Here is a 21,486-nt window from a genome sequence, read left to right as displayed (position 1 = left end):
ACTGAACTGAAAGTGAGTGGAAACAGGTCTAATGAAGAGATGAATACAAATTTGAGTGTTCTAGTTCAAATGACCATCAACATATACAGAGAAGATCGGAAGATATGTACAACAGTGACTGTTTATAGCCATCTATAAAACACGGTGAAGGCTCTGTTATGGTTTGGAGCTACATTTCAGCCAGTGGTGTTTGAGATCTTGTCAACACAGAAAAGTAACATCAGAGTTTGATCCACCATTCAATACCATCTGTAAAACATCTGATTGGTAACAGCATCATTTTTCAGCATGACAATGATCCCAAACACAGTGCGAATGTAGTAAAAGCACACCTGGATAGAAATGGAACTGGAATTCCCAGAGCCTGGATTTCAACATTCATGAGAGAAAAGGGAAAAAAAGGCAAAGAACATCCAATGAAAAGCCTAAAATGTTCTTCAAGACTGGAGAACTTTTCCTGAAGACTACTTTAAAGAATTGGAAGAAAACCTGTCTAAAAGAGTTCAGGCAGTGCTGTGAAATAAAGGTGGTCACACCAAATATTCTCTTTCAAGGTAGAATTATTAGGATTAGAACTGTTTGTTAGAAAAACTCTGCTTTTGACTTATATACTGCAATTTCATTTATGTTTGAAAGTGTCAATGAGTCACTGCTTTTATTTTATTTATTTTTCATTTCCTATGAAAATGTAAAGCCACGAGTGGCTTAGCCATTACTTTGAAAAGGGGATTATGTCACAGGTTATATGATGCATCTGTTTTAATCTCAACAACCTCACCCTATTCTTGATTCAGATGTTTTCAAGGAATTTAATGACAATAAGATGAAAACTACCCTTAAAAAAACTATTCTTTAAATCGCTTAGATTATGGAGAACTCGTGCATAAATCAAACTACCGACAAAAACATTTAAAAAAAACTTTCAGATGTATGTAGCTCAAATTAGGATTCATTGTTGTTAATAGGAAGAGCTGCAGCCATGCCAATTTAGAATTTACTAAAATTTTGTAAATACGAAATACACTCAACAAAAATATAAACGCAACACCTTTGTTACTGCTCCCATTCCCCATGGGATGGACGTAGAGACCTAAAATTCATTCCAGATACACAATATAACCATCCCTCCCAAACAGTGGTCACAAATCAGTCCAAATGTGTGGTAGTGGGCACATCTGCTATATTGAGATAATCCATCCCACCTCACAGGTGTGCCACATCAGGATGCTGATCTGACATCATGAGTAGTGCACAGGTGTACCTCAGACTGCCCACAACAAAAGGCCACCCTGGAATGTGCAGTTTTTTGCGCTATTGGGGGTCTGGGGACCCAGAACCGGTCAGTATCTGGTGTGACCACCATTTGCCTCATGCAGTGCAACACATCGTCGCATGGAGTCTATCAGATTGTCAATTGTGGAATGTTGGTCCACTCCACTTCAATGGCTGTGCGAGGTTGTTGGATATTCGTGAGAACTGGTACACGCTGTCGTATACGCCGGTCAAGCACATCCCGAACATGCTCAATGGGTGACATGTCCGGTGAGTATGCTGGCCATGCAAGAACTGGGACATTCTCAGCTGCCATCTGCCCTGAACAATGTGAACCATGATTCATCCGTGAAGCGCACACCTCTCCAACGTGCCAGACGCCATCGAATGTGAGCATTTGCCCACACAAGTCTGTTACGGCGACGAGCTGGAGTCAGGTCAAGACCCCGATGAGGACGACGGGCATGCAGTTGAGCGTCCCTGAGACGGTTTCTGACAGTTTGTGCAGAAATTGTTTGGTTGTGCAAACCAATTGTTCCAGCAGCTGTCTGGGTGGCTGGTCTCAGACGATCTTGAAGGTGAACCTGCTGGATGTGGAGGTCCTGGGCTGGTGTGGTTACACGAGGTCTGCGGTTGTGAGGCCGGTTGGATGTGCTGCCATATTCTCTGAAACGCCTGTGGAGACGGCTTATGGTTGAGAAATGAACATTCAATGCACGGGCGACAGATCTGGTTGACATTCCTGCTGTCAGCATGCCAATTGCACGCTCCCTCATTGCTTGTGGCATCTGTGGCATTTTGCTGTGAGACAAAACTGCACATTCCAGGGTGGCCTTTTGTTGTGGGCAGTCTGAGGTACACCTGTGCACTACTCATGATGTCAGATCAGCATCCTGATGTGGCACACCTGTGAGGTGGGATGGATTATCTCAATATGGCAGATGTGCCCACTACCACACATTTGGACTGATTTGTGACCACTGTTTGGGAGGAATGGTTATATTGTGTATCTGGAATGAATTTTAGGTCTCTACGTCCATCCCATGGGGAATGGGAGCAGTAACAAAGGTGTTGCGTTTATATTTTTGTTGAGTGTATTTCACTAAAAGATACTTGAAAATAAAACAGTGAAGAAGAAAAAGGGCATCATCTTGATTTGTAGTCAACCCCTGTAGTAAACCCTTAATGTTCATAAGAAAATCCAACCTCCAGTAAGTCTTATTGAAATATTCTCATGGGTGAAATTTGAACTTGCTCAAGGATCAACAAAGCAAGAAAGCATGTTCTGAATTTCCAAAAACATATAATTGACATGTCTTGATCAAAATGGTGGACTGACCAGAGAGACTTACACACCGCTGTACACAGCTTCATGCTGCTAGCATGACAACGACAACTAACAGACCAACTGAGAGTGCAGCCAGTCCCTGAGGCTAAAAGCAAAGCGACACATGAGAAGCATTACCAGGGATATTTCACAGCACTTTGATTCAAATGTCTCATTTTGGTCAGTTCAGCACAGAGGACCCACGGACATTAAACTGTCTGGCTTTGCCCAGAATGAAATTACCCCCAGCCTCTGGGTTCCACTATCACACACGCCTGAGGACGCACACCAAGATCAGCTCCATTGTCCCCTATGCCATACAATGGACCCATCCATCACTCGAGGGAATGGGTCCACTGGACTCATCCATTCGTTAACAGAATGGGTATGCCGTGACAGGCCTGTCTTGCTAAAGCCTCTAATCCAGAGTTATGGCACAGTGTGTCTGTGTTACTGTTAAATGTAGTACTATATGCCAGCTGTTGCCAGCAGGTTCCCATCTGAGGACAGTCTAAAGAAGCACACCGTCGATCATCGATCATTCTATGATGAACATAAAAGCACAAATATTGCCCGAGAAGGAGCAGGACATTTAGGTCATAATGTAAAATTCAACAAGTACTGTAAATAAATTGTTTCAGGTTCACTCCTGCAGAAAAAAACCACCTGCATGTTCACAACATAATGTGGGGCGCTCTCCTGTCAAGCAGAAAAAGAGTTAAAAAGGTGGATGCTTCAGTTGTGATTAGATAGTGTAGCAGCACAGATAAACTCATATACAGGGGCGGAAGGGAAGCTGAGAGGCTCGAGATAACTAGAAAGGAATATTCTTGCAATAACAAGACACTTGCTAAGCTGTACACTGCTATCAGCATTAAGAGGAAGTCCTGACCAAGAAAAAGAAACAAAGAGCCAAAGGGAGACAGATAGAACAGGCTGTCACCTTTGAAACTGCCTGTGTTTTCAGCACGAAGTAAGTAGACCAGCAAGGGAAACTAAAAGTCTTAACTACTTGCAATCACTTTAAAAGCATGCATAAAACACTCCCTCTCCTTCTGTCCAGGTGCAGGCATGCAGAGCTGGCTTTTTCCTCCGACTCCCTTGGCTCTTTTGTGAGGCCCATTGACGAAAGGGAGATCCACTCAAGGTGGGAAGAAAGAAACACCTCATCCTTGACTATTTGATTAACAGCTGTCTTCTGTGCCAGAAAATCCAACCCCCACATTTTCCCCTCCCAACCCTGAACCCCTAGTTGTCTCCTGAAAGAGCAGGTCTGTATCACACACTTCTAGAGTTACTCTGCAGATCAAACTGGAGAGGAGAGCAGAAAGGCAAGAAATCCTCTGAGATCTCAGAAGGAAGAGGGAAGGACAAGCAGTGGGAAGACTGGGGAACAAACAGTGAGAGGAGGAAGAGAGAGAGAAGGGGGAATGGCACAGCTTAACAAGATGGCAGGAGGTGCAATTTAGCAAGGGTGCAAAAGGGTAGGAAATCATTGGCAATGAGGCAAAAGACTGAGGCAGATACTGGAAACTAGGACAGAATAAGATTAACATCTTAACATTTTAATTTGCATTTTGTGCTCTGCTGTTGCATTTCATTTGTTTATCATGTAAGATGGTAACGAGCAGCATGCCTTTCCTCAAAGTTAATGATCTTTCCTTAATGATCAGCTTTGTTTTTCCAAAGCTGTTAGTTTTGTGAGATTCATCCCATTAGTCCTGGTCACATTGTTGAAATCATTTCTTTTGTTCCAAACAACCATTTCATGAAAATAAAGCTGGAGAAATTTACCGCTAATAATTCATTCATGGTTAAGATTTTAGATTTACTAGTCATCTTAATCAAAAAGAGACTCAAAAAACAACAATAAACAGTAATAAAAACAGTGATCGTCAACTGAGAGGTTCAGTCCAGGGCACCAGCTCTAGCCAGTCTACTCTGCTTAAACCTGAATTGTCTATCATGCATTCATCAGTGTGTAAAAGCACAGAATAAAGTGCTGCTTAAATGTGTGGAAAATGGGTGAATGTGGCTTATAATGAGAGCACTTTATTCCAGAGGGTACCAACTCCCCCCGGCACTACAGCTCCCTACTTCCTCACAACGGGGACCGATCGCCAATGTAACTTCCTGCTAGGCCATAAACAAACAATGCAATCAACTGAAGTCAGGCTGAAAATCCTCTACTGCCTAAGAGGTCAAGAGGTATACACCAGTCATAATTTTCAGCTGTGGCTGTGACAGTTATATGGCTGCCTAGTTTGGCTGTACTGCAAGTGGAACAAGCAGTTTAACTACTTGAACATTTTCCCCCCATTTCTTAAGGCAGCCCATCTCTACGAGGAGGGAGCGGTGTAAAATACAACTCTGTTGATTAAAAAAGATGGGACTTTGTGTAAAATGTTAACAAAATATACGCTTAAATGGAAGTTTTGAAAACTAAATGATCTCTCGGACTCACATGTTCCTGGATCTCAGGCTGAAATTTCCTTTGCAGGATTTTTTATTTCATAATGCACCGAATGTTCTCAGTAGGAGGCAGATCTGTACTGCAGGCAGGTCAGCTTAATTGCCAGACCTGTTTACTACAGCCATGCTGCTGTCATTTGGTATTTTCTTGCTTAAATAAACAAGGCTTTCCATGGAAAGGACATCATCTAAATATAATCACACAATATGTTACTCAATGACAGATGTGCAAATTCATTCAACTCATGCCACATGAACTCATACACCCCATGCCGTCATGAATCACAGCTCTTGAAGTGCACTCTGATAACTAGCCAGATAATCCCTCTCCTTAACAAACAGTATTTATCCATCAGCAATATCAAAAAACACAAATTTAGATTTGGAAGACCGCAGGACGATTTTACATCTTCCTTCAGTTTTTAAATGAACCAGCTTGCAGCGAGGATGGCAACATTGTGAGATCTTGTTATATCTGTTTTTATTTTTGCATGAATTTTAGCTTGCAATTGTGTAACGTGTTTTGCTTTTGATGGGGACTATCCTGAGATTGAGACTTCTCAGTCTGATTCCCTGTATACAGAGATTTCTCTGGATTACTTCAATCTTTCTGCACCGATGATGACAAACTTCTCAAACTTCAATTTGGCTGAGAAGCATGATCCTTAAATTTCTATACTCTATACTGCATCGCCTCCACAGTCTTTCTATTTACACCGTTGCTGAATAATCTCTTTCTCTCCATCACATCACAGAGAGGCCGACTGTGCAACACTCTCAAATTCTGGGTGACCACTTTTCGATCAAAGAGCAACTCCACAGGCCAACTTTTAGGAGAAAACTTGTCTCCAAACAATCATGGTCTGACTCAGACTGACTTAATCACTCAATGACAGATTGGTAAAGGTTTGCAAATAGTTGTTGTCTAATCTATAAATGCAGACATATTGCTAACACATCGTAATCAATCGGAGTCAGTCTGTGCCGATGAGTGCAACAAATCAGCGGCACATCTCTTTGCAACATGGCACTCAACGATCTGAGTACCCTATTGCCCTACAGCTGGTTTTATTCTGGTTATATTCATATACAAAAGCAAAGTTGCTAAACGCCTATGTCTTCTGCATTTAATAAGCTTCCAGCAGCAGCTATGGCACTATTTGTGGAGAAGTTTCTAATTCAAATGTATACATTTATGGCTTTATTTCTGTCAGTTAATTTCTGCATGTAGATTTTTTAGACAGCTACAAACTGTAATTGCAAACTGACAGTAGGATGGTGGAAGACTGCCTCCACAAGTCAGTCATGACTTAATGCATTTCACTCACAAAAGTTGTTTTCAAATGGCAACTGCCTGCAAGTAGTCACAGACCCGATCCCGTTCTTCAAAGCAACCATTTTAAAGGCAACAAGATCACAAGTTCATTCATCCTCCCCTTCAACAGGTCTAGTCTTCGATGACCATTTCCTCTAGTCTTGAGATGTTTCACATTTTTTGCGATTGACGCACATATGTCAGTCTCCTGTCAAGACACTGCTGTCATCAAATTGAAATTCAATACAAATAAAAATATATTTTTCACAATACAATTAGTGGTCTCATTTTCAACATTTCATTTTTTTAGTCTTTTTGCTATTTTGTAACTAAATATATGGTTTAAATAACAAGAATAAGTAAGATATATTAAGGATTAAGTTAAACGTAATGCTGGAGTTTTTGCCATTCATATGAGAATGTGGGGCATGCTTTCCCTGTCATTAAATAAATAAATAGATAAACAAAAATACGCCAACAGCAGCAACAAAGTACTGCACATTGATCTGGCTCATTTAATGTCCAAACCTACACATCATCTGTGTAGGTCTCCTCTGACGTCATGCCAGTACAGTAAATACACATCCTTGTTCCATTATTTGAACAATGCACACATTCATACACTCAGACACACGAGAACAGGAATCTGCCTGTCTACACTGAAGCAAAACAAAACCCACATCACCCACACTAGTGAAAAGGCGCATTTCAACGCTTGTGCGGAAGCTCTCCAAGGGATGTCAGACATGTCTTCTTTTGGGCACGCTGATCTTAGATTAGGCCTGCAAGTCAAGCCAGCACTCTGGGATACACAGACGTCAGCTTCAAAGAGTGAGAGGAAATGCCGTGCCCTTCCTGTCACTCCCAGTCAGAAATGACGTGACTGTGATGCTATGAAGAGATTACAGATTCAAATTGTAAAACAAAGAGAGAAAAAACAGTATGACCTAAGAAAGGTAAAAAATGAAAAACACTGTACAAATGCCCGCGCGCACACACACACACACACACACACACACACACACACACACACACACACACACATATATATATATACAGAGCTTTCAATAAAGAGTGCAAGGTTTAATACGACCACTCCAATCATATTCAGGGCATTAGTTTACACCATTCTCATGTCCTTCAATCACTCAGAACAATGAACTTTTTATCCTGACTGGATGCCAAATTAACTTTAAGGGATTCCCCTAATGTGCTCACTGACTGTAACCCAGACATCTCTTCATCCATCTCCACACTCCTCTATAAATGGTTAACCATGTATTTGTCTTCCTCTCCCTTATCGGCTCTTCAGTGCCTTAAAGGTTGTACTAATAACATGGGGAGCGGTAACACATCGGTGTCTCTACAATGTATGTCAAAGCTTGGTTTGTTGAAGAAACAGCCATGAAGACAACAGGAATACATACAAATAGGCAATAGATGATCCTGTTTTGTATGTACTGTACAGGATGCTGGTAGCAGGCTGTTCATAACTCAACAACTCCTGCAACGCTTTTGAACCCAAATTGTTGCACAAAATACAAACAAAAAAAGTCTTATGGAAATACTTTGAGCTGCTGGCTTCATATCTTTAAAGCTACATTTGCACAAGTCTAGTGCTTTGTGTGTGTGAATCATAGAGCCTCGTGGGTACACAGCATACGTGGTACAGCCTTTGAGTCCAGACATGCCCTTACTTGACTTCTTAATCTTCAGTTTCCTGCCCTCCCTTTCGTATCTCAGTATAAAAACTTCACGCCACTGTGATTCCTCCCCTGCTTCGCCTCTCCCCTCTCTTCTCAGTATCACACTACAACAGCTTTATGCCTTCTTGCCACAGCTCCCTGGTCCATAGCCCCTCCGCTCCTGCTGTTTCCACTGGGGCACTGCACAAAAACTGCGCTTGGCTTGATCCCAACAAATGGGGCCCTCATACCTCCCAATCTCTAGATTAAATAGCACCAGTCTCTGAAGTCTTTCCAGGGGCTAATGGCTTTTGTTGCTGGGAATAATCCACACATCCTCTCCCACATCCTGGGGGTCTGCTGGCCTGTTGTGAACCCCGCCTTTACCCTCTTCATGTCTCTCTCATCTCCATCTCAATCTGCGCTTCCATTTTGGTTGACCTCCCAGCCTTTCTATAGCACAACCCTGCGGTTATGTGTTGAGGCATCCACGACTGAACCACCAACATTGAAGGGAGGATGCAGTTGTCTGACACTGGGTTGAGAACTATGCAGAGTTTTATAGGGAGTCAGTGCAGGTGCTGTCTGAAGCTTAATGAAGGCCCTAAATCTCTTCTGTCATTTGCAGCTAACTGGAGCCTAAGCAGCCAGAGAAAAGGGGATAAGTGCCTGGGAGCCATCCTCATAAGGAAAAGAAAACATCCGTCAAACAACAACCACGGCAGAACAACCTCAGTGTCAGCACTTGATGTCCATTCAAAATAAATACAGCAGGGAGACACATTTTCACAAGATGGGGGCAAGAATGTTTTCCATGGATGAAAGACCGCTGGGTTTTTGGATAAAAAGAGACTAAAAAAAATGCAAAGTAGAGAATGAGGTCTGTTCTGTTGCCCGTTTGTCCCGCTTTGTTGCTTAAAATAGCTCTGATTAAGACCACACTTTGCTACAACGTCAGCAAATCACGCAGACTACATAACCAGGTATGAGCTCATATCCTGTCTGGGGCACTTTTTCTATAGCAGTGTAAAAGAGGGGAGGATAAAAGCAGATGGAGAGAGAAAGAGAGACTGTGGTTGTAAACCGCAGACACTAGGATGCTTACCGACCACCCTGATCAGCTTACTTAATTAGAATAGTTTTTTTAAAGGCCCAAACATTCATCACCTTGAATTTACTTTAATATCCAAGTTTTGCTTAACTTATAAGGCTACTAGACGCAATCAGCTGTATCTATAAAGATGTCATACGCAGCCTAAAGAATGTAGAGAAAATATGAAACTATGACTTCTGGGGAATGCCCAAGGGCACGAAATGTGATCAACCACACAAGTGGAGAGGAAAGACAAGGACGACAAACACAGTAGCCTTGAAGATCGAGCAATATTACGAGAGCAAAGAGAGTAACAGAAAGTCGGGGGATGAAAAGAGAAGCAGTGAAGGGTAAAGATGTGACAGAAGCAGGACACATCTGATTTTCAGAACACAAGGATTACAAAAAAAAGGGGGGGAGACTAAGCTAATAAAAGGAGAATAAATATGGAAATGGAGCACGGGGAACAGATCTAAGGACAGACACAAGCTGAGGGTGAAGAGGAAATAAATACATGAAGGGTTATTATCTATAGCGTCCAAAACAATAAATCTGTCATCCTGTGGCTTCGTGACCACCCATCAGCCTCCAGACCTCCACTACTAACCCTGCATAAAAACATAAATACACACAGGTCTAGTGTAAGTTGGAGAGGCTAAGGACCACCTGAAACATCCTGGAAAAAAACAAAGATGCAACAGAGCAGCCTATTGACTGATGATGATGTCAGTTAGAGGGGATATCCCTAGTATGGTCCTTTCAGTCACACAGGCTCGGCCTTGTGAGTTCAAGAAGAAAAACAAAGGAAGAAAGAAAAAAAGAAACAAGGGGAAAAAAGCACCAAGGTTAAATTATGTGAAAAAGAATTGGAATAACAATTTTGGAAAAAATCTCAGGAAATAGCTGTTTGGAATGGAAAAGTGAATGGAGGCAAAAAGAGGTGGTGAGTTTCTGAGTTTTGGAAACAGGATGAGGGAAGGGAGGGAACAGAAAAAGTAAAGAATAGTCGAGGGCAAATTAATGGACAACGAATAAGGAGGAGAGTGTAAGGAAAAAGGGGTTTAAGGAGATGCTTAGTAAAGAGGCTGAAGTCTTCTTTGAAACTCTGTGTTAGTCTTTTTATTTGCTTTAATATAGCTATTTTAATGTTTCCTGCTTAAAAAGACAACAACACCACACAATTACATCATTTTTTAAGCACCATGCATATGCGAGTCATAACTCCTGCAGGCCCGTGCTGGAAGCAGTTATGTGGGGGCACAAAGGAGGGATGACAAGTGATTGAACAAAGTTTAAAGCTGGAGTCTTTAATTCAGAAAGAATTCGTATGTGGAGGATCTCCACAGAAAAGATTAAGAAAGAGCGAGGGGGTTTCGAAATGTGGAGTGTGCCATTAATCATGCAACCCTGAAACACTTTGCCTGTAGAAACCAAAACAGAAGCAGCAGGTTGAAGTTAAAAAAACAAGTGCTTGATTGTCGCTTTGCTGTGGGAAATCTTTGATGTTTCTTCACAAGTTTTTACATGGCCGTCCATAGATTGGTCTGCGTACACCTAGATTAAATGACAGTAAAAAATACTCCGCTGAAACCAAATAACTGCTATAATATTCTTTTACATTAACAGGGGATCATACTGTATGACTACAGTATCCACTTGTGTAAATCCCAACCTTTCAGTTCCCCTCTGCAGCTTTTCGGCATTATTCTGCTAATTGTTGAAGAAATCAAGAAACTTCTGCAAAAGAACTACCAACCATTAGTGAGCAAACAACTTTACTCGAATAACTTTGTTTTGCAACTTGTGAAAGTAAAAAAGGAACTACAGAGAAGCAGTGTGACATTTCTGTGTTGACAGGTTGTTTCTGCTGCTCCTAGGTGGTCAACCAATCAAATGTTATAAGTTTAAAAAAGCTGTAATAAAAGACCTTTGATGGAAATTGGAGTAAACTGGTGAAAGCGGTTTATTAAAACATGTGCAGACAAGCATGGAAATATAGTACATAACTCAAAAGCTGAGATTGTTCAGTTCTAACAAGACTGAAAGTCAATATTTGGTATGACCACCTTTATTCTTTAATGCAACCTGAACTCTTAGTCAGGATTTCTTCTCATTTCTTTAAGTAGTCATCAGGAATAGTTCCCCAGGCGTCTTGAATGAGGGCTCTGGAGGCCAATCCATGACTGATAGTGGTTCATTGAGTGTTTTTGCTATGTCAGGATTATGTTTGGGATCATTGCTGAAACATTAAGCAGTTCCCAATCACATGCTTTACAGATGGTATTGCATGGTGGATCAAAATTGGACAGTACTTTTCTGCATTCACAATTCCATCAATTTTCAAATGCAGCCCTAAACAATGACAGATGATATTTAACTGTTGTATTTAGTTTTTAGGCCACCTCTTTTTCTTCTTTTTTTTTAAATGTTCAGGTACAAGGACTGGACTGCAAATGAGTGAAAAAGCAGCCAGTGTCCAAAGACAAACTGTAAAAAGACCTTCAGAAAACCTGGAGAACGACTGCTCTTAAAAAACATAAAAGACAGTCTTCTTCTTGTAACCAAAATATAAAGAAATGAGGAGTGGCTCAAGACTTTAGCACAGTACTATATAGTGCTTTTCTTCACTCACTGGCCAGTCAAAGAATTAACAGTTACACTAACAAACAAATCTTTTGACCGTGAAAGGAAACTGGAGGACCCACAAGCAAACATGAAAACGACTAGCAGAGTATAAATTCTTCATCATCAACTCGCTGTACAACTAACAAACACCTCACAGTTTACTTCTACAGGGAGTGCAGAATTATTAGGCAAGTTGTATTTTTGAGGAATAATGTTATTATTGAACAACAACCATGTTCTCAATGAACCCAAAAAACTCATTAATATCAAAGCTGAATGTTTTTGGAAGTAGTTTTTAGTTTGAGCTATTTTAGGGGGGTATCTGTGTGTGCAGGTGACTATTACTGTGCATAATTATTAGGCAACTTAACAAAAAACAAATATATACCCATTTCAATTATTTATTTTTACCAGTGAAACCAATATAACATCTCCACATTCACAAATATACATTTCTGACATTCAAAAACAAAACAAAAACAAATCAGCGACCAATATAGCCACCTTTCTTTGCAAGGACACTCAAAAGCCTGCCATCCATGGATTCTGTCAGTGTTTTGATCTGTTCACCATCAACATTGCGTGCAGCAGCAACCACAGCCTCCCAGACACTGTTCAGAGAGGTGCACTGTTTTCCCTCCTTGTAAATCTCACATTTGATGATGGACCACAGGTTCTCAATGGGGTTCAGATCAGGTGAACAAGGAGGCCATGTCATTAGTTTTTCTTCTTTTATACCCTTTCTTGCCAGCCACGCTGTGGAGTACTTGGACGCGTGTGATGGAGCATTGTCCTGCATGAAAATCATGTTTTTCTTGAAGGATGCAGACTTCTTCCTGTACCACTGCTTGAAGAAGGTGTCTTCCAGAAACTGGCAGTAGGACTGGGAGTTGAGCTTGACTCCATCCTCAACCCGAAAAGGCCCCACAAGCTCATCTCTGATGATACCAGCCCAAACCAGTACTCCACCTCCACCTTGCGGGCGTCTGAGTCGGACTGGAGCTCTCTGCCCTTTACCAATCCAGCCACGGGCCCATCCATCTGGCCCATCAAGACTCACTCTCATTTCATCAGTCCATAAAACCTTAGAAAAATCAGTCTTGAGATATTTCTTGGCCCAGTCTTGACGTTTCAGCTTGTGTGTCTTGTTCAGTGGTGGTCGTCTTTCAGCCTTTCTTACCTTGGCCATGTCTCTGAGTATTGCACACCTTGTGCTTTTGGGCATTCCAGTGATGTTGCAGCTCTGAAATATGGCCAAACTGGTGGCAAGTGGCATCTTGGCAGCTGCACGCTTGACTTTTCTCAGTTCATGGGCAGTTATTTTGCGCCTTGGTTTTTCCACACGCTTCTTGCGACCCTGTTGACTATTTTGAATGAAACGCTTGATTGTTCGATGATCACGCTTCAGAAGCTTTGCAATTTTGAGACTGCTGCATCCCTCTGCAAGATATCTCACTATTTTTGACTTTTCTGAGCCTGTCAAGTCCTTCTTTTGACCCATTTTGCCAAACGAAAGGACGTTGCCTAATAATTATGCACACCTGATATAGGGTGTTGATGTCATTAGACCACACCCCTTCTCATTACAGAGATGCACATCACCTAATATGCTTAATTGGTAGTAGGCTTTCGAGCCTATACAGCTTGGAGTAAGACAACATGCATGAAGAGGATGATGTGGACAAAATACTCATTTGCCTAATAATTCTGCACTCCCTGTATTAATTTTAAACCTGTAGTCCTGTTCACTAGTATTTTTTCTCTCGTTCCAGCATTTCTTTATAATCTACTCCTTGCAACCTCTTAACAAAAACATAGATGTCATTACCTGGCCATTCCCAGACTTGAGAACCCTGCTGGGACAATGAGAACATCAAGTCGGGGAAAGGGGTGCACCCCCAGAACAGCATGGGCTGCAGCCAAACATTGAGGCAACAGCTTAAGGACTCCCATCTGCAAAAGGGAAACAAACCAAAAGCAAAGAAATGTTATTATAGCTCACATATTTAAATGATAAGGATTTTTTTTAACCGCTCCCCATGGAAATACAGTCTAATATGTTTACCAGGGTGCCAAGAGATGGTAGTTGAAAACCTCTGACACAGTGACACAAAAGTCAACTGATGCCGTCTCCTTTAATCATACAAAATTTAATTAGCACAACTCTCAGTGGCTCTTTGTCAGAACCCACCTGGGCCTTTTGCAGAAGGCAGGCAGGGCTAAATACACGGTGTGGAATCACCCGCTGGGACCAAGCCGACCGCTCAGTAAATCGGCAAGGGTAGTCGCCATGGGAACAAGAAATGCCGTCATCCACCATGCCTGAATAATCAGTTACAGAGAGTCCCTCATCCTCAAGGGAAGAGTAACAGAATGCAGAGTCTACGCAGGTAGTCTGGTCCCTGCTGTAGAAGAAAACAGGAAAGAAAAGTTTAACCAAAGGCTAATAACAACATTTTTTAAATTTCCATTTTTTTTCTTTTTGACTACATGGACCTTGAAATACTGAACCATCCATGGCACAGTGTGCACTGTCTCACTGAAATGAAAGGAGTGGAAATATGGAAATGACAGTATACATCACAAACCACAATGAGCCCAAAAATATCTAAGTGCCGACATGCAATCACATTCACTCTAATCCAATATCCAGCACTAAGTCTGTCCTCGGCATCAGAACCATTCCAAGGGTTTCAAGCAACAGCCAAGTTTCCTTCAAGCCATTCACTGAAAATAAAGGCCCTCCTTGTAGTTGGGGAATCATGGGGCCTGCAGCAGGCTATGGTGGGCTGCTGCTGGAGGACAACCATGAGGGGGAGGAGGAGAATTACTGGAAACCACTGGCAGACTTGCCAACCTGCTGGCCGGCAAAAGGGAGACCCCAGATCGACCATGCCCTGCACAGAGGAAACCAGCCCTTTCGAAATGCTCCAACCTGCGTTTTATATCCTGTATGTCTATAAAATTTATGTAAGCCTCAGTTTTTCTATCCAACAATAATTTCTGCTGGGCACTGAACCTAATGTAATATGGTGAAAGCCTTTATGCATTTGTCATAAAAAAGCTGATTGAGTGCTGCACACTATTCATCACCCTAATTTCACCTGCACCATTTTTGGTGAAGTGTAAGGAAAGTTTGACCATAGAATGTGGAATGGCCAGACTTAGGTTAATAACAGTCTGGAGAAGAGGTCCTACTAGAAGGAAAGAACACAGGAAAAACTAATAAAATACCTGCCAGTCTGGAGAGGAGAGCCCTTTACTACTTCACTTGAAGAACTTCCAAGTCTAGACACACGCTCAGCCTCAGTCCACTGCCCATACTCAGGCCCAAGTTTGGCAGTCTTGCCACAGTCTGTCCCGTCCCTCACCCCTTTTTCCAGCTCTGGGGGGATTTCTGCTGTGACTTGTTGCCAGTGACCCACTGCCAAAGTGAAGGTGGAAGCGGGCATGGGCATTGTAACATAGTAATTCCACGTTAAGAAATCTGCAGAGAAAATGCCAAAGAAGTGCCAGAGAGAGAAAATAAAAATGTCAAAGGTACAGAAGTAGTAAAGAGTTTAGACGACTGGCAGCATGGAGAAAGAAACAGAAGAAAAATCTGAACTGAAATGCCATTTTGCTTTTACTACACTGTCCAATCTGATGTGTTTATCTTTGACATTTTATTTCTTTCTAGTCCCACCCATCGGTATAGAGTGACACAATTCTCATGTCCACCTTTCAGATGATGTGAAAGTTATTAAAATCTTGAAAGGCAGCCAGAGAATTATCTCAGTCTGGAAACTGTTACTTCTATTATAAGTAAACTCACAGTACTTTGCAAAAATATTGAGCCATATTTCTTTATTTTGTTTCCAAGAAAAGAGACATTCTTCTAATTTTTTTAAATAGTCATAAGTAATAGTTCTCCAGTCTTTCTGAATGTCTTTCAAAGGTTGTTTGAATACTGGCTGCTTTTTCGCACATTTCCTAATTTCCAGTCCTTGAACCTCACTATTTCAGAGGAATGCTTTTTTGTTTACGCCACTTAACACTAACCTATGAATCATTCAAGAATAAAAAAAGCACCAAACTCAAGGAATGAATCAATGTTATGTCTACACAACAGACAACCTACCAAGAACCCAATTTTAAATTGTATTTTTAGACTCTTTGTTACCAGCAGCTTGTTGCAAAACCACATAATTTGTTCCACTTTATTTAGTTGAAGCTAGGAAAAAGATGAAGAGTATCTGAAAGTCATATCCTTAATAACTAGGAAAAAGAAAAAAACCCCAACAAAGACCTGACGCGGGATCTGAGACTCATCATAAATGGGCACAGGGTGGCTGTTAAGAAAGGGCAACAGGAAGAAAGGGCTGATGTATGCTAAGTTACAAATTGTAAAGGAAGTCAGGAGAGAGGTCTTGACAGCCATCTGTAAAACACAGTGGAGGCTCTGTCATGGTTTGCCACTCCATTTCAGCCAGTGATGTTGGGGATCCTGATAATGAATGCAGTACAACCATCAGATTTCGATCCACCATCCAATACCATCTGGAAAGAATCTGATTGGCAACAGCTTCATTTTTCAGCATGGCAATGATCCCAAACACACTGCTAATGCAGTAAAAGCATACAAAGGAGAGAAAAACATACAATGGAACACCATCAGCCATGGATGGAATCCCCAGAGCCCGGACCTCAACATTACTGAAGCAGCGTTGGATCATCTCAATGGAGAACGGATTTTAAAAAAGGCACACATCCAAAGAAAAGCTTTGAATGTCATTCAAGAACTATTCCTGAAGACTCCTTAAAGAAATTACAAGAAAGATTGCCCAAGAGAGTTCAGGCTGTGATAAAGAATAAAGAGGTGGTCATACCAAATATTGATTTCAGTCTCATTAGAATTGCACAAACTCTGTTTTTCCCTTATATACCGTATTTACATTTATGTTTACACATTTTCCCATTAATAACTACATCTACTTCTTTTGTGAGCTTTTGCACAGCATATCCTTTATTGTAAACCTTCTCTGTTCTCACTGGTTTGTTTGGAACAGATGCTGACATCATACATATTTGAATTACTGACCCAATCTGAAATGTGGAGCTCTAAAAGGTTTGTATTTGTATTTATTGAAAAATGTTCTCTACTGATTCCAATAAAATACAAAGACCTTTTTCAGTGCAGTTCGTACTCCTCAACAATGCTCTCTTTTCTCGAAGCACTGATATTGATGTTGTTGTTTTTTAAAAAGCATTAGGCTGATTTTTTTCTGTTTATTTGTTTATGTTTTTATTTATTCCTATTTTTTGTGCCTGGCAGACAAAAAATAAATAAATACATAGCTAAGCCATTTTAAAAGCTTCACTGTCACACTATCTGAAGACTTAGCCAGCTCAAACTGGAGGTGACACGCAGATAAACGTGGGCAATCGGTAAATGTTATCTTATTTGGGAATTAGGCTGATAATGGCTGGTACCAGCTTTCAGCCGATACTTTGGTGCACACGTACCCTTTTTATTTAACCCAACAAATCCAATCTCTCAAACACATCAATAGTCCATGCTCCCATAATAGCTTTTAGCTTCAACACTGGACACTACAGACCCATTTATTCCAAGTAATGAAATCTAATACCAATCTCTTCTTTTCAGTTTAGTAGTCAATAAATTTGTGTAATATTCAAAAGTTTACAAATGTACACACACACACACATACATACATACATACATATATATATATATATATATATATATATATATATATATCCGATTACCACGGGGACCACCGTTACCTTCACCCTCCACATCCTCTCGAGCTCTTCTCTGAGCCCTTGGTATTTCTCCAGCTTCTCGTGTTCCTTCTTCCTGATATTGCTGTCATTCGGAACCGCTACATCGATCACTACGGCCATCTTCTTCTGTTTGTCTACCACCACTATGTCCGGTTGGTTAGCCACCACCATTTTGTCCATCTGTATCTGGAAGTCCCACAGGATCTTAGCTCGGTCATTCTCCACCACCCTTGGGGGCATCTCCCATTTTGACCTCGGGACTTCCAGGTTATACTCGGCACAGATGTTCCTGTACACTATGCCGGCCACTTGGTTATGGCGTTCCATGTATGCCTTGCCTGCTAGCATCTTGCACCCTGCTGTTATGTGCTGGATTGTCTCTGGGGCATCTTTACACAGCCTGCACCTGGGGTCTTGCCTGGTGTGATAGACCCCAGCCTCTATGGATCTTGTGCTCAGAGCTTGTTCTTGTGCTGCCATGATTAGTGCCTCTGTGCTGTCTTTCAGTCCAGCTTTGTCCAGCCACTGGTAGGATTTCTGGATATCAGCCACCTCCTCTATCTGCCGGTGGTACATACCGTGCAGGGGCCTGTCCTTCCATGATGGTTCCTCGTCTCCCTCCTCTTTCTTGGGTTTCTGCTGCCTGAGGTATTCACTGAGCACTCGGTCAGTTGGGGCCATCTTCCTAATGTATTCTTGGATGTTCGTTGTCTCATCCTGGACTGTGGTGCTGACACTCACCAGTCCCCGGCCCCCTTCCTTCCGCTTAGCGTACAGCCTCAGGGTGCTGGATTTGGGGTGAAACCCTCCATGCATGGTAAGGAGCTTTCTTGTCTTTATGTCAGTGGTCCCCGTGGTAATCGGAGCACTAGGTGCGGTGACTCCCAAGCTAGGCGAGTGGCTCCAGCAGATCCCAGGAACAACATCGGAGATCTCTGTCCAGAAGAGCGCAGTCCTGGGAACAGCTAAGATACTGCGCAGGACCCTCAAGCTCCCAGGCCTCTGGTAGAGGACCCGAGCTTGAAGGATAAACCGCCCGCAGGGGCGTGCTGGGTGTTTTTTTTTTTTTATATAAAACAAAGAAATACATATACAATTGAGGTTTTTGAAAAGCTTACGTGTGTCCCCATCTTCAGCAGGTACTGCCTGCTCCTCCCCACTCATCAAAACCACGCACTCACTGGGGGCCCGTACTGTTGCCTGCCATGTTGACATGGCAACAGGCGGCTCCTGGCAGGGGAAGAGGGCTCGGTTGTTGATGGGAGAACCGGCGGTGTAGACACACACCCTGGAAGGGTAAACAATGGTAAACTATAAACAACCCTCACTTCAATGCCCAAATGCACATATTATATTATTCTGACATAGCACACTCGGTATCTTACACAGTAACTTTGAACAGAGCAGATTTTATGCCAGTTGCCAGTTGTTGCTTTTTTTAAATAATGTGCCAATCTTTAATGGAATAATTCAGATGATTTGCATCCTGAAACAAACCTGTTGTCCTGATCTTTGGTCCACCGCACTGAACCTCCTGCTGGTTTCGTCTCATAACAGATCCTGAGAGCACAAGGGAACTCCTGAGGTGATGTGACTCCATTTTTCCTCACCTGTAGACTCCATCGGTCTCTATGGAACTGCAGTGTGCTTCCATCCTGAGCACCGGGGGCACGGCCACACAGTGAAAAGAGCTGATGCTGCTGCCTCCACTGGCTGGAGGGCATGGAGATGAGGTTCTGAATAAAAGCTGCCTGTGGCTTCCTTGAAACATCCCCTGACTTTTTAGATGTTACCTCTGGAAAGCGGCTTAACATGGCTGCCACAGAGGTGACGTCCACCTCTTCGACCTTTGACACGTCAAGATCACAGCAGTCCAACACTAAGGTGAACTCACCACCACTTGTAGTGTGCCACAGACTTGAAGACTGAATACTTTCTGCATCACCACACATCTTCACCACCTTTGTTGTAGTCGTTTCAAGCTCTTTTTTACCATCCTCCAGAGCATCCACCTCCTTGTATTTGGATGTAAAACCATCCTGACTTCCTCCAGCCTCAGTCCTCACTCCCGAACGAGGCTCCAGGAACAGAACAATACTACCACTGATGACCTTACTGTCAAAGTGAACAGTAAGGTCCAGGACATAATGCCTGACCAGTATGTGGTTAGTATTCGCTCGAAGCGGAAGGTCATTCGTGTCAGGGTTTAGGTCCCCATCTGGGTCCATGTTATACCAAGGACATCAAAGTTGAGTATAAGATAGCTGAAACAGAGGAAACAGAAAAAAAACTAACCCACACTGACTGAGAATCTGAGGAAAAAATCTAACTCATTTTTGTCTGTGCATAAACCATGATGTGAATACACCATCATGGTGACTGCAGGCTACAGCTGCATTTAACTCCAATGAACTCTACACATGCCCACATTCCACAATGAAACGACTTTCAAACAGGAAAACAATTTCATGATCCAATTTTGATGTGTGTTAACAAAGCAGTACAAGTAAAAAAAAAAAAACTCAACACACAGACAGTAACAGCTAACTATCTGCAGAAACCTATATTAAAGCTCTCCTGCTTTTATTTTTCCTGTCAGTCCTTCTATTTAGCCTGCTTGGGGCTGGAGGGAGGCTTGGCACGACAGAGGTGCAATTACTATTTACAGTGAGAAACCCTCAGAGCTTATTCAGTGCAGTTTATAAAATTATGAGCACTGAGAAACATGATATCTTGAGCAACAGGATGGAGAAAAACATATCTTCCATAACTGTAAAAGATTGGACAACAACAGCCAACTCTGATCTATGTGACCACTCTTTTATTAAGCTCGTGCAGCTTGTTAATAAAATTAGTGTCTGTTTACTGTTACCAAGGAAAGAAAACTTGAGTGTTGCTCTAAGGGTATAGGAATTATGTAGCAGTGGGCGGAAGTGAATGCCAGATAGCTGTCACACAGTTAAAAGTGATTAAGTTGTGTTCTTGGAGGCAGAGCAGGGCTTGCAGGCAAGTCACAATACTGCTCAACTTCGACCAGGGTTTTCCTTTCTTTTAATCACAGGCTGAAGTGTGAGAAAACATAAAACAGAAACTTTCGGTCAGCACAGGAAACGAAGGTCTCCACCTCAGTGTTTCCAAACGCCGCACGACGTAAATGAACATCTGAAGTTTTAAAATTCACTAAAGTGTGAAGCTGGCTGACTGACATGAAGGAGTTCGGCTAACTTGCCATCACAGGTCTCTGTCATTAAACAGTCTGCGGTTCAACCGCAGCGACGGTGTCGCCACAAATAACCGGCTTCGCTGTGGATAACAGCGTATTTACTAATATTTGTACAAAACAGCTGGTAACATACCGCTGAGCATCACAAGCTCTCGTTTGTTCTACAACAAAGCTGTATCCGTCCTGTGCGAGTCGAGCGTTGATGTCGTCACATTAGTGCGACGGCAGCGGGTTGTAGTCCTTCACCTGAATCCTCCCCGCTCTCTCGAGCGCTGCACGTTATTTATTTTTTATGATAACTACGGAAGTAACGATTAAAATGCTTTTTTAGAATTAATATATACATTCTGATATATGATATCAAAAAGAATGAATGAGAACGAGAAAGTAGAGAAGTACCAGGTGCAAGAACAGCTGGAGCGGATGTGAAAAGTCCACAGTCACCTTTCTTCCCCATTCTGATGCTCGCTTTAAACTTAAGCAGATTGTGTTGACCATGTCTGCATGTCTAAATGCGTACAGTTGCTGCTATGTGACTGGCTAATTCAATAATTAGTATCAGGCAGATGAAACTGTATACCTAATAAAGTAGCCAGTGTGTGTAATTTTACTTCCTGTTCAGTTTTAGCTTCAGTTAAATTGCAACCTGGGGATACTCTTCAATGTAATTATTGCATTTATTTGTTT

At 42.0% G+C, this 21,486-nt stretch overlaps 1 protein-coding gene across 2 annotated transcripts in view; it reads right to left on the bottom strand.

Moving 5' to 3' along the window:
* Nucleotides 1-21,004, bottom strand: part of aopep (aminopeptidase O (putative)) — a 91,541-nt gene extending 70,537 nt beyond the window's left edge. For both annotated transcript variants that reach the window (XM_086314669.1, XM_086314671.1), the window contains exons 1-6: nucleotides 20,933-21,004; nucleotides 19,074-19,840; nucleotides 18,695-18,864; nucleotides 15,024-15,276; nucleotides 13,981-14,194; nucleotides 13,618-13,742 (exon numbers count right to left, since the gene is read on the bottom strand). In XM_086314669.1, coding sequence (XP_086170795.1) covers nucleotides 13,618-13,742; nucleotides 13,981-14,194; nucleotides 15,024-15,276; nucleotides 18,695-18,864; nucleotides 19,074-19,804 — 1,493 coding nt within the window. In that variant the 5' untranslated portion in view covers nucleotides 19,805-19,840; nucleotides 20,933-21,004. The remainder of the gene's footprint in view (nucleotides 1-13,617; nucleotides 13,743-13,980; nucleotides 14,195-15,023; nucleotides 15,277-18,694; nucleotides 18,865-19,073; nucleotides 19,841-20,932) is intronic.
* Nucleotides 21,005-21,486: the final 482 nt, after the last annotated feature.

Source organism: Aulonocara sp. 'chitande type north' Nkhata Bay, linkage group LG12, assembly GCF_057382095.1.
Source record: "Aulonocara sp. 'chitande type north' Nkhata Bay isolate Kocher_YH1m ecotype deep benthic linkage group LG12, A_spYH_male_GT1.1, whole genome shotgun sequence".
NCBI classification, from domain to species: Eukaryota; Metazoa; Chordata; class Actinopteri; order Cichliformes; family Cichlidae; genus Aulonocara; species Aulonocara sp. 'chitande type north' Nkhata Bay.
This window is presented reverse-complemented; position numbering and strand designations above follow the sequence as displayed.